The 13,392-nt window shown below is 33.1% G+C and overlaps 3 protein-coding genes across 3 annotated transcripts; 1 reads left to right on the top strand and 2 right to left on the bottom strand.

The window, feature by feature from the left end:
* The first annotated feature begins 104 nt into the window (after positions 1–104).
* On the top strand, positions 105–686 carry LOC108566870 (U6 snRNA-associated Sm-like protein LSm3). The gene is made up of 3 exons (XM_017926965.1): positions 105–212; positions 277–384; positions 443–686. The coding sequence occupies exons 1-3, from the start codon at positions 189–191 to the stop codon at positions 617–619; spliced, it is 309 nt and encodes a 102-aa protein (XP_017782454.1). The 5' UTR covers positions 105–188; the 3' UTR covers positions 620–686.
* An 808-nt stretch (positions 687–1,494) lies between these two features.
* Positions 1,495–4,607, bottom strand: LOC108566911 (pre-mRNA-splicing regulator female-lethal(2)D). The gene is made up of 4 exons (XM_017927039.1): positions 4,389–4,607; positions 3,882–4,075; positions 3,620–3,744; positions 1,495–2,245 (listed from the first exon to the last, which is right to left on the bottom strand). The coding sequence occupies exons 2-4, from the start codon at positions 4,060–4,062 to the stop codon at positions 1,604–1,606; spliced, it is 948 nt and encodes a 315-aa protein (XP_017782528.1). The 5' UTR covers positions 4,063–4,075; positions 4,389–4,607; the 3' UTR covers positions 1,495–1,603.
* Positions 4,608–8,609: 4,002 nt separating this feature from the next.
* Positions 8,610–12,865, bottom strand: LOC108566855 (fibroblast growth factor 2-like). The gene is made up of 4 exons (XM_017926938.1): positions 12,078–12,865; positions 11,883–12,013; positions 11,722–11,828; positions 8,610–9,117 (listed from the first exon to the last, which is right to left on the bottom strand). Exons 1-4 carry the CDS (start codon positions 12,179–12,181, stop codon positions 8,941–8,943), a joined length of 519 nt encoding a protein of 172 aa, XP_017782427.1. The 5' UTR covers positions 12,182–12,865; the 3' UTR covers positions 8,610–8,940.
* Positions 12,866–13,392: the final 527 nt, after the last annotated feature.

Raw genomic sequence — 13,392 nt, 5'->3', positions numbered from 1 at the left:
GATGATAATGCCCTCTGATGCCTACTCATGGTATTTACACTTAACAACCACGAGCGCCCTCTGTCCACCTATTTAAATCTTTGAAAATAATCAATTTCTTAGCAAATTTTAGGTTATGTTAAGTTGATCAGAAACAAACATTACGATTTTAGGACGTGTTTATTTAGTAATAAGTGAAAAAAGTAAATATGTTGGGCGAAGATTACGACAATGTGAGTATACGCAAGCCGCGTTGATTTCAGCGATTATTGCTTTTGTTTATTTTTTCTTATGTAGTTACCTTCGATCACAGTAAAGGAGCCGCTAGATTTGGTGAGACTCAGTCTGGATGAAAGGATTTACGTCAAGATGCGTAATGATCGTGAGCTGAGAGGCAGACTGCATGTAAGTATAGTTCTACACCTATGTGACAATTGTTGGTGATTGTTTTGGTTGTCTGCAGGCTTATGATCAGCATATGAATATGGTATTGAGTGATGCTGAGGAGACTATAACTACAGTAGAGATTGATGAGGAGACTTACGAAGAGGTGTATAGATCCACTAAAAGGACCATCCCAATGCTCTTTGTTAGAGGTGATGGTGTCATCTTGGTTTCACCCCCCATGCGAACTGGTTAAACTGCCAACTTACAATATGTTTCAACAATCCAACCATAAAACTCAATAAAATTAAACTATATATTAATTGCATTATTTATACAATATATATAACATAAAAACTTTTGTTTTAATTATATAAAAAAAAGGAAGAAATAATCTAATAATAATACAAAAAAAAACATTGTTAATATATAATATATATAAAAAGTGAAATAATAGTGGAGGATAAATCTATTTAAGTTGGGATAACAGGGAGTGGCGTTGTTTTAATGTTTGATAAGTTTACAAACAAGTCAATTAATTAATAAAACAAAATGAACAAATACAAAATAATAGTATTAATGAAGAATACAAAGGGGAAAATTAGTAAGATTTCAGCACAAAATAATAAAATTAATGAGATAGAATAATAATATTAAACACGTTATTTATGTACAGGGGAGTTACGTAAATTGTAATATACTGTTCATAATCAGTTTATGTAATTATATTGGTATATAATATATTTCTTTTTCTCTTGATTTGTGTTTGTCTCGAATATTGAGTAGTTTCGTCCTTTTTTCTTCGTCGATAGTTCCGTGGACACCATGCACCGCACTCTGTGTTTCTTAAATTTTGTCTTTTCATAGTAAATAATATATAGATATATACAAATTAAATTCATTTGATTTGTTTTCAACAATTAATAGTAATAATAAGTGTTTCTTTTTGTTGTTAATGTTGTCGTTATCAGCATCCAACGGATCGGGAAAAGAACGTATTCAACGGCAACGGATAATAATAATTAGTAACTTATTGTCGTGTCGTCGTTGAATGTGCTTTTGGATGGAGTGAATTGAACGTTGGATGCGTAAAATTAAAGTTTAAATTGTTTGTGTTGATGATTGGGTTCGGTTGCTGCTGCTGGTGTTCGTTGCTGGAGATGATGATTGTATGTCGATGGCGAAGTCACCTTATCCATCGGATCGCAGTAGCAACAAAAAAAACCAAGAACCATAACATTCAAGAATAGTCCGTGTCGGACATCACCACATCACCGTTCGTGTTGATTACGTCGTCCTCATTGTAATCGATACTGAGTACGGAAGTCCTCCTCACACGTTTAACCCTTGTAGTCCGCTCATCCTCCTCTTCACAAACACTACTAGAGTCACCGTTGGCCCGGCCGTTCGGCATTTTTAGACTACTGTTCTCCTTCTGCAGCGCACCGAGCGCGTCCTTCGCCTTGCGCAGCTCCTGTTGAAGAAACAGGATCGTGCTCTGCATGCCCTCGACGTCCTCGTCAAGATCGGCAAGGAAGGAGTCGAGTTCAAGCTGCGATTTTCGCACCTCCTCGGAGAAGTTCTTCTGCAACGCGAGGTCGCCTTCGAGGATGGCGACGCGTCCGTTGCACGTGATCTTACCGAGCTCCTCGTTCTCCTGGTAGAGCAGCCGGCACTTTGCCATCAGCCGTTTCCCGGTGTTCGAGTCCGGCGTGAACTTCCACGCAGATAGGTCGTTCTGCGTCTCCTCCAGCTTGGCCTTCGTGTTCTGCAGCTCAGTCCGTAGCAGTTGCAGCAGGCTGTTCACCGCCGGATCCAGAAGCGTTGATCTCAGAGATGTCGTCGTCGGAGCCTGGGCGTTCTTTAATTCATTCACTTGGCACTGCAGCGCAAATCAAATCGCAAATTACAACAAAACCACCACACACTCAACAAAAATATAAATCGATCAAAATCATAATGAAACGTACTCTATTTCCTACCCCTTTTCCTTGTCGTCAAATCACGAAGCACTCACCAAAGAAAGAGGGGAAGCCTCGACGTGCCAAAAACACGATTCCACAAATTACTTTAAATCGTTTTTCGAATCACAGAGGTTCAGGGAAATAGAGTTTTGTTTGCAATAAAAAAAATAATTAAAAAAAAATTAAAAAAATCACAGTGCACTTCTTCAAATGTTCAATGGGCAGTTCATCAATCAAAGTTTATTTATTTTTCTGTTTTTATTTCTCTGTCAATCTCCTGTTCAAATAGTTCCTTTTCTCATAAAAGAAAAACTGCAAGGGAAACAAAACCATATAAAGAAAAAACACTTATGACTAGCTATAATATCACAGGACCATCAAGAAATATCCAATGCCATACAATTGCTTCTTGATAAATTGAGATTTGCACCTATTCTGTTTGCTTATTTTCCATTACATTCATTTTTTCTGGATTATATTTTTTTTCCAACCAACTAATCTGCAAATTATCATCTATTTCAGTTACTTGCAAATCACTGGAGTAGTCCTACAATTTAGTTTGAGACTGGTTACAATCAATTAAAGGGAAATTCACAATCTTAACAATCAGCACAAGAACAGTCAAAATAACAACAAACAAATTGTAACAATTTCAAAACTTATCCATAACAATTTTTTCCTCATAAAATCAATTTGGTAAAATGTAATGTAATAGAACAATAAACCAGATAACTGAGGAATGCAAATTTATCTCCATACATAATATACAAAATCATTGATGCAAACAATATTGTTGAAACAAAATCAAAATCACATTAGAAATTTTGCATGAATCCCACAATTTGTTTAAAAAATATCATTTTCCTTTCATATCACTGGATTAGCACATATATTCATCTCTTTGTTATTTAACGCACTGTATGTGTAATAATCACTGACTGACTGAAGTTCTTCACTGCACTACATCTCAATTTATCAAAAGCAATCATATAGGTTTAAATATATATATATCACAATTTCCAAAGATCTACAAATAATATAGTAAATTAAAACCAATTGTTCAAGTGTCAATAGGATTGTCAATCTTTGCATGAATCTTATAAGATATCATTTTCATCATGGTCTTTTTGTATGTTTGTTTTTCTTTTGTGTAGAAATGAAACCACAGATCACAGATTCGGAAACTAGAACACAGACTCTCAGGCCATCAGAAACATATCACTGGCGCACACTTTGAATATCGCTTGTAAACTGCATATTGAACATTTGAATAAATTTTGTGTGGTACTAACCACATAATCCTGCATTTCATGCTCTTTTGCTGTGAGCCTCCTGATAAGGACCTTCTCCTTCTGCTGTGAATCGGAGAGCTGGTTTTTAGTCCTGTCATAGTTTTGGCGCAGATCCGTCAAGTCTCCTGCAACGACGATCAACAATTTTACCCACCGCACTTGTTTTCATTTTCTTTTCTCACAATTTAAACAACACCAAAATACACCCATACAGCATAGAAATTAAACGGTCCACTAGTGCTAGTGGATTTCGTGTATCTACCTTCTTGTTGGGAGAGCCTCTGCTCTAGCAGTGTGATATAAGAGTCCTGCATGCGCCAGTGACTGCACCACTCGTCGGCGGAGAGGGATGAGAGTTCGGACTCCTTGAGGACGACTCGGGACGGCGCTTTGTCCTTGTCATCTGGGCTGCTCGGTTGAGCCGAATCGCTCGGCTCCGACATATTATAATAGCCCCTAAAAATAAAACACACACAATCCGTTAATACTGAGCTCGAGAGCGTGCGCCCCCCGGCTGCCGCGTGAATTTTACGGGGGTCAAAGCACAAGATCTGCCAACACAAAACAACAAAAACGAGCTAAAATAAAAGAGATACGTCCTTCCAATTGGACAAAGTCCTATAAACTTCTATATACACAAATACGCATTATACCTAATACTATATATATATTGTAGTATGTGTGTGCATAAAAGAAAAGACGGCCATTGCTCGGACCCCAAACAAGCGAAAGTCTTGCGACCATTCATCGTAACGCAATCTGCTCTCACCTCTAAACGGTCCAAAAGTAACGACGACCGTCGTACACCGGTCTCGAGCACTTAGAAAACTGTCTCCGCGTTACTACTTCTAACGATTTCACGCACATCAGGCCCCAATTTCAGGCCACGAGAGTTCAACAATTCTTTACAATTTTCGCCATTCGGAACGACTCTCTTTTTCTGACGCCATATTCTCTTGCACTCACAAACACCAACACAAAATATCTAGGGCGCTCGGCGCTGCCACCACACGACGACCTCACTGAGCATCACTGAGAAAAACACAAACAAATGAACAAATATGGCATTCCTAATGAAACAAACCGCACGATCTAAGACTAACTTTCCAAATTCAATTTTAACTAACGTACCACAAATTGAACAAAACTATTTAGGCAGCCTAACGTACATATCTTGTATGAAACAAGTAACTTCTATCATTTATCTTGGATATACTATTAATTTTATAATACTAATATAACGGTCTACACATTAATTCTAATCCATTCATGGACATTTGTCGTTTTATTATATTATAATAAACTAACCCTCAATGTTTGTTTACATTCCTCTCCTCTCACTTAAGGACTTTCAGACCGCAAATATACGCACGGGTGTACCTTGTATAATTGTATCATGAGTATGCCATACTATAGTGGTTTCCAACCTTAATTTTACTACGCCTCCCTCAAAAGTATGTAATCATTTGGCGCCTCCCCTCCCCCCACCATTTCATAAAAGATAAAAAACTTTAGCAAACATTTGGAAAATTGTTCACTGCGACTAATATTCGCACCTCCCCTTAGACTAGTCCACGCCTCCCCAGGGAGGCGCGCCTCACAGTTTGGAAAACGCTGCCATACTATAAGATATCAAAATTCAATACGAAAAGTTCGCAGTTCAACTATAGAAAATAAGTTGGAAGTATGACCAAAGTTATATTTTTATAGTGAGACGTACTAAAACAGGTTAGGAAAGCTCTGTTTTAAAGAAAAAATAATATTTTCTAAATTAAAGTTTGTATTATTATAATACAATCTATTCTACAAAATTGTATGATCGCTTTAATGCGGTTGCGAATATTTATTTATATACGATTTTTAATTTTATGTACTATATTTGACAACTGTTATAAATAATTTTGACAAGTGTACTAACTACATTAATATTTAAAATAAACAATAAAAATAACTTCAATAGTAGATTTCTACGTCTTCCTAAATTATCACAATACAGTAAGACCTCGCTTAGCTAAATTTATTATTTACAATTTGTCAAATGCAGGCAACAAGTAAATAGTATTGAAACAGTAACAAAATATAACACTTAGCTGAAATAAAAATTCTTCGTGGACGTCTACGTCAATTACAAACTTAAACTTTTCATTTTTAAATTTAAAAAAAAATAGATTATGCAAACGTACTTCGCGCAAATATTTTAAGTTTCCCCACGGCGACAGAGATGGCGCGAGGAAAAATATCATCTGGAAAGACCTCGATCTGGAAAGCTCTTTTATGGTCATATTGTTTGACCAATAAATATATTAAAACTACAAAAAATAAAGAAATAATTTATTAGCTATCATATATTATAGTAATTATTTCATTAATTCGTGGAAATAAAACTTAATTCAAGAAATTCGTCTCTTTTTTGCTTAACAAATTAAAAAAAAATGTTATGTACCAAATAATATATGCTTACCTTTGTAAATACAGTGGAACCTCGCTTAACGAGTTTAATTCGTTTCAAAATTTCCGGAATTTTACTCGTATAGTGAAACAAAAATACACATGATATGTGTACACAAGTTTTAACAGGCGCGTAATCCGGGACTTTTCTTCTCATCGTCACTCGTTATGTGAAACGTCGCTCGTTAAGAGAGTTATTTTTCTTGTCTTTTCAAAGGGTTACTTTGAAAAATTGGTATTTTTAATGCAAGTCTTCGGGAATTTTCTCTATTTATATTGGTATGTAAATTATCTATTCTTAAATAACCCTGTTCCATCAAAATATAAAAAACGAAAAAAATATAAATATTAAATTCTATAGAATTTGGCTTGTATATTTTTTTTTTATTTAAATCATCCATTTAACACGTTGACCATACGACATTGACGACGACGTCGACCATATATTCTGTCACTTTTGGGCTGGTAACTATGAAAGCTAATATATTTGCTAGATAAGGCTTTTATAATGTTTTCTTACGCGTCCGAGGAGTTCGGTTGTATTTTTGCACCATCACGAATTAGTTTAAGTGTATATTTTTGTATATTGCAGAATATGTTTCCAGTGTGTTGGTAAAGGTTATTAAGCTATTTATATCATTAACGAATATCGGCGGTGTTGTGTAAATTTCATTGGCTGGCGCCGAACTAACGAGTTAAATTCGATATATTCATGGCGCAAATGTTTGAAAAATGTTGACCATCGAATGGGTCACAAAATTTTGGATTCGAAGATTCTAAGAATTTTCTTAGAAAATGTTTAGAAGCGATAACTGAAATCGTTGATCAAATTGTAGCGAATGATCTAATTTTTGACAGGAGTGCAAAAGTAAGAAGAGGAGTTGTTGGTTTGCTCCTACCAACATTTGCTTAATGATAGGAAAATAAAGTGACAAATGAAAAAATAAGCAGCTGAGTAGGAACAAGTGAGTATCAATCGAGAGACATTAGGTATTGGAATAGGGATAATGTGGGATATTTAAATTTGGGAAGGGTATTTGGGTTTCGAGGAGCACATAATTTAGAGAGGGAGGCGATGTTGGACTGTTTGGATTTAAATTTCAAGGAGAGGGAAAGGTATCGGTCGAGGAGAGGGACTATTTTGGTTTTGGTGTAAAGGAGATCATTAGGAGGATTGTGTAGAGGATTATTAGGATGTCGTATTTTGGTAAGGATACGAAGGGCGGAACGTTCGGATACGGACAGGTTTTTTGGGACAGGATTCCGGCATTGGGTAAGTAGTGGGAAACCGTAGTCAAGGATAGGACGGCATATTGATTGGTATATGGATGTTTGGCACTTTATGGATATTTTGGAGGTACGGAATGTTAAGGAACGGAAATGACGGGATCTGGATTTAATTTTGGATTTTAGTTGTTTGGAATGGGAATTGAGATTGAGTTGAGGATCAAGAAGGATTCCAAGGTATTTAACAAGTGGTGATGGGAAAATAGAATGATTATTTAACGGAACATGGGGAGACGAAGGGCATATGCGATGGTAGGGAATAAGGAGTTTGGTCTTGGATGGGTTAATTTTTTTAAACCATAAAATGGTTGAGGATAGGAGATTTTGAAGCTTAAGAATAGAGGATTGAAGTGTTCTTATTATATTAATGTTTATAAATTTAAAAAGAAAATGAGATTTAACTTGAAAATATTAGTGAATTAGCCAGATCTTTATTTCCCAATAAATTTATTTTTTTCTGAAAATACGCTAATCATAAATACATTGTTTCTTAACTATTGTTCTGACAAATAATATCTCAAACTCGAACTCATTAAATAGGTCAAAACGTAAATCACCTCTTAAGTTGAACATAAACATTGACCGTACTTAATTAAATAAATTTCCTGTCGGTTTGCTATCCCATAGTATAAATAAATAAAGTTATTTTACTCTTTTGTTTATATAATATATGATTTGTATATAATACAAATATGGCTATTATTAGCTAAAGAAAAATAATTATTTATTAGCTTAAAATAAAATCTAATACAAATTTGAAAAACGTATTGCTATTTAATTGTATTTGTTTTAAAAAAAACATGCTTAGATAAATACAAAGGTTCTTAAAGTATTAATACAATAAGAATTATTTAATTAGATAATTAGAGAATTTTTAGCTAAGTAAATACTATAAATCGAGCTAAGTAAATATGTAAGTAGATTTAAATTATATGGTAAATGTGCAATATAATTTTGAGTAAATGTAAGTTGAGTGCCAAAATCGGTATTCTTCAAAAGTTTTGAATCTGATACTGCAATGATCTAAAAAAAAATACTTACCTTTTTGATAATTGCTACATTCAATAATGTTAGTAATCCATATAAAAATGGCACACAGAAATGAACATAAATAAATAACTTTTATTAATTAAAAAAAAAATTATTTAGAAAACTGATTTATACAAATAAAATAAAAATAAGATTATACATAAATATAATAAAATAATACTTAAATGTTGAATAAGTTATTCTTAAAAAAAAGCAGATGGTTAAATTATTATTAAGCATTTGCAATGAATGTCAGTAATACTTATGCAAATGTTACGGTTATGCAATTCAAATTCGACAAAATAAAATTACAGAAATATTTAAATTTTAGCTGTAATAAATTTACATTTTGAAAAGGATGAACTAAAAAATTAGCATTAACAATGAATGCAAATGATGCTTGTATAAATGCATCATCTGCTATTGTACCAATTATATGCTGTAGGCGGGCAGAAATTGATGTGGAAGGTTGAATATGAGTAATCTAATGGTAAATGAATGTGTGAATACTACTTGTATAAATGCAATAAATACTATTTGGATCCCAGTTGGTACAACTACCATGGTCGTTTTAGGAACATGCTCGCTTTGTTCCTCGTGGTGTTTCTGCCCTTCTTCATTTTTCCTGCTGTATTGATAGCCAGAAACCAGTTGGGTTTCTCGATTTTGTTGAAGGTCGAATAATTACCGGCAGGACTCTCGTAGAAAATTGTGTTTTGGTCTTCCTTATCCGCCTGCAAGAGGAGCACATTTTATTGTTACAACATGAATAGGTAACATTAATAGATACAGCAAAAAGTTAATGTTACATGGGAAGTCGATTCTCATCTACTAGGATTTGGCTCCAATGAAGAAACTGAAGCGTATTTTGAAATCAAAGATAAATCGTTCTACAAGAAAGGTATCGAAATGGTAGAGAAGCGATGGAATGAATGTATCACTCTTGAAGGGACTACGTTGATGAATAAAGTCGAATATTGCCCGAAAGTTGTTGTTTTTTCAGTCATCCTACGAACTTATTGAGTGATCTTTACCGCTGTTTCTCAACTTTTATTCCGCGATACTCAAGATCCCATTAGATAGTTTTTACTTTGACATAAGTTGACAGCTGCCATTTTTCGACCCATTAAAAAAATACGCAGACGTAATTTTGGGTCACGACCCATTGCTTAATAGAGTGATTCTCAAAGTGCGGGTCGCGTTCCCGCTTATATACGAAAGATCTTATTAGGTATTTGGAAAAATATTCCACAGAATGTATTTAGACAATTATTGTGAAATTGTGTTTAAGTAATATAAATATGGTTTATAAAATACAGTGGAACTTCGTTTAACGAGTTTAATCCGTTCCAAAATTTCCGGATTTTTACTCTTATAATGAAATACTCGTATAGTGAAACATATTCAAAAATACACATAATATGTGTACACAATTTTTAAAAATGATGTAAAATTTGCGCAATCCAGGATTTCTATTCTCATCAGCGAATCATTTTTCTTACAATTCCTTTTGCTCGTTAAGCGAAATGCTCGTTGTGCGATGTGCTCGTTAAGCGAGGTTTCTCTGTAGTTTTTTTTAGATTGTAAAACTTTAAAACATTCTATTATATAAAGCTGAGGTTGGTCAAAGGAATTTGACAAAATCTCAACCTTTTTGAGCCTTTAATTGTTACATATAATCTGAGTATCATAATTTGCTGATGCTTATTCAAGAAGTATTTTTTAGATATTTTTATTTATAATAACTTTAATAGTTAACTTTAAAATGATACCAGTTTTGTGTGCGCATCATTAATAATACAAAATATTCTGTGTATCAATTTTAGATAATAAGATTTTTTTACGAGGAACAGTTTTGTATAATTATAATTTTAATATATGTAATGTATATAATTTTTTTATAGGAGCTTTAAATTGTATATTTATTAATGATCTTTGAATATAAAATACTTAGTTTTATAATTGTAAACATTGAACTGTTTTATAATTTTAATTTGTATAAGCTCTTTAATTATGATTGTAGTTAAAATTTCATTAATATATTTAATATAAGGTCAGGTATGAGTCAATAGTTAGAAATAATTTGAATTACCTTTATGTACAGCAAAACCTAACTTAGTGGAGCTTCGATCATTGCGGATTCACTATTGTATGGTTTAAATACTTCAAAAGAAACTAAATTTTAATTGAGCAAAAAAAAATCCAAAGAAAAATATAGCCAAAATTATTTTCTTATACATAAATAATCATATTTTTTCTTCTACACAGTCAAGAATATTTTTAAGCTCTTTATTTTTAAACGTTTTGAAAGTCCTTTCGTTGCCTTTTTTAATTTTGTGTAACTATTTGAATAAATGTTATAATTGAATTATTGTTTTGTGATTAGTAAGAAATAATCGATATTTTGAATTAAAAAAAAACAAATATGAATCATTTGTACATTGAATGAAGATTTATCATTCATTGATGACACAAAGCAAAACGTTGGTATATTTAATATTTGCAAAATATGTTTCACGAAGTATGAAAAATATGTTAAAGTATATTTCAATTTGTTTTTCAATGTTCACTTTTCAAATAAAGGTCTCCCTGTACTGGGAGAGTCGTAACTGCAAAACTTACGTAAGTCGCATATTACCTATACTATAATGCACAATGAAACATTATTGAATTTTGCAAATTTTAGGAAAAAAATAAATTGTTAGTAAACTAACAACTAAGAAACAAGTAAAATATTAAAATTATTCAAACGTTCGTGTCAAAAATCATAAAAAATATTTTTGGAAACACAATATACCGAAATAGGTTTGACTCAAATGTGTTTCCTATTAAATCACTTAAGAATGTCACAACTGAAACGTTTCAAGATTTGATTGCTATTATTTCGTAAGTAAATAAAGTGGCTTCTTACGCAGTAGAACCTGGGTTGTTGAGAATAGTTTGTCCTTAAAGGCTATTAGGATTCTAAAACCATTATGCTTTGCTGTACATCTCCCGTATCTTATTATTAATTTTCCTGTTGGAATACCGAATTTGGTATGAAAACCAAAATTATGTTGGTAAACCGATGCAGTTTAGGAACTGAAATTTCACCGTCACTGGCAGTAATTAAGTGAATATGTTCTAAATATAAATTGACAAATTAAAAACTGTTGATATAAAGTAGCCGTATCTCATTGACAGTTTGCCTGTTAAAATATCGAATTCTGTTTGGAAACCAAAATTGTGTTTGGAAATAGATGCGTGTTTTGGTTCGGAAAACCGAGATTTCACAGTCATTGTCAATGGTAGGTGTGATGCGTTCAAAGGTAAGTTGAGGAATTTCCGACTAATCTTACCGTCGAGTAGATCTTTCCATTATCATCCCTCATTGCGACGTATAGATTAGTGGAGAAACCTCGCAATCGCAAGTTGCCGCCCGATATCGGTTCCATTACTATACGTGCTGAAATTACATGATTTATGTTTGTGAAATTGCAAAACGGTTTCAATCACTTACTGTACTGATCTTCTTTGTCCTCGGAACCTTGACACATGTCCTCGCCAATCATCAGGTAGTATCCGGTTTCGGAATGCAGTTGCACATTGTTCGTGTAGAGGGGATTTGTCGTAGGATTCGGGGGCCCAATTCTAAATCATGGAGAGGAGAGCTTGAGCGCAAGGAACCTTTTGTTTTAATTGAACAAACACTTACATTACACGTCCATGCAAATCTTCACTTATAGAACTTGAATAATCAGGACTGTCGGAGGATCCAGAAGATCCCTCTTCATTGTGCGTATCAATAAAAGCTTCCATGCTGTCTTCTTGCAACAGCCGTGCGCGCACTCTAAACTCGAAGTAAAGACGCGCGAGTTATCGTTCTCACCAAGTAAAAATACTAAACTATAAAAATAACTTTAACCCGCAGTGCGCGCACTCCGCAATTGAATAAGCGACGCCCTTATCACATAACTAAACACTAAAAATCACGAACTACAAGTGGATCAGACTCATTCCGAGCAACTATAAAAAAAATCAGATTTTACCTGGAAATTGCAAACATATTTACGTGTTCCAGCAAACAGAGATACCGCAACAGGATAACAAACACAACCTTTGTTTATTTATATTGTATCACAGCAAAGTTTCGTGAACGCGAGCACGCTTGAGATGTCCGTAACAGCTGTTCCTGCTGCACGTATTACTTGATAGTATTTATAAAACATTATTTTTAATTTCATTCCGTAGACGTAAAACATTTTCGATATGTGAATGATTCACTTATAAAATATGTCGGTTATACAAATGTTATCCCTCCGTGTTTGTAATAACGTAACGTATTTACATTGTTCCCATTGTTTCGCTAGATTGGTCTATTTTTAGTGCACAAACATATCGATCGTAAACTTAATAGATGCCAAAAGCATTTTCGAAAAGCAAATGATCTCTTTAAATGCAATTTTGGATGTTTCAAATTAATTTTATAATCGGGACGCGAAATAATCTTATCTAAAACACATTGATAACAAAAAAAATTAATTTTCAATATGTATATTATTTTTTGATTATTAATATTTTATATTTGTTATTAATCATTAAGTTAAAGCGCTTAAGTTTATTTTGTTACTGTAATTTTGATAAGCAATTTTATTTTTTTTATAATGATCAACGGGATACCTGTTGTTATCTATAGTATTTAGGTTGGTATCATTAAACAATTTGGATGTCATTATAATTACTTTTATTATGTTTTCCAATATACGAAGTATAAACTTTGATTAATTATGTGAATGCATTCCATAAATATACTTTTTTTGTAATTTTCCTTCAGCATTTCATTTAATAAGTTGAGTATATCTTGTAATCATAATTTAAGCATTATCCAAATAACACAGATCAATTTTCAGTACATATTTTTATTATGTTTCTATGCTCGTTTGTTTTGTAAATAAATCCTCTAATCCCTTTTTATTTCAATCTGTGACAAATTGCATATTAAGTAAATTAGATATCATGGATTATATAGA

This window comes from Nicrophorus vespilloides, unplaced genomic scaffold (assembly GCF_001412225.1).
Source record: "Nicrophorus vespilloides isolate i.1.1-1 unplaced genomic scaffold, Nicve_v1.0, whole genome shotgun sequence".
Classification (NCBI taxonomy): Eukaryota; Metazoa; Arthropoda; class Insecta; order Coleoptera; family Silphidae; genus Nicrophorus; species Nicrophorus vespilloides.
The sequence above is the reverse complement of the archived record's forward strand: the minus strand, read 5'-3'. Positions and strand labels throughout refer to the sequence as shown.

Excerpts from the sequence above, each read along its gene's own strand:
- LOC108566870 (XM_017926965.1), top strand. The coding sequence starts at position 189 with ATGTTGGGCGAAGATTACGACAAT. Across the intron at positions 213-276 it reads TGGGCGAAGATTACGACAAT|TTACCTTCGATCACAGTAAA; the intron begins GTGAGTATACGC and ends TTTCTTATGTAG. Across the intron at positions 385-442 it reads AGCTGAGAGGCAGACTGCAT|GCTTATGATCAGCATATGAA; the intron begins GTAAGTATAGTT and ends GGTTGTCTGCAG.
- LOC108566911 (XM_017927039.1), bottom strand. The coding sequence starts at position 4,062 with ATGTCGGAGCCGAGCGATTCGGCTCAACCGAGCAGCCCAGATGACAAG. Across the intron at positions 3,745-3,881 it reads GAGGCTCTCCCAACAAGAAG|GAGACTTGACGGATCTGCGC; the intron begins GTAGATACACGA and ends TCGTCGTTGCAG. Across the intron at positions 2,246-3,619 it reads ATGAAATGCAGGATTATGTG|TGCCAAGTGAATGAATTAAA; the intron begins GTTAGTACCACA and ends TTTGCGCTGCAG.
- LOC108566855 (XM_017926938.1), bottom strand. The coding sequence starts at position 12,181 with ATGGAAGCTTTTATTGATACGCACAATGAAGAGGGATCTTCTGGATCC. Across the intron at positions 12,014-12,077 it reads GATTTGCATGGACGTGTAAT|AATTGGGCCCCCGAATCCTA; the intron begins GTAAGTGTTTGT and ends TCCATGATTTAG. Across the intron at positions 11,829-11,882 it reads GGACAAAGAAGATCAGTACA|CACGTATAGTAATGGAACCG; the intron begins GTAAGTGATTGA and ends ATGTAATTTCAG.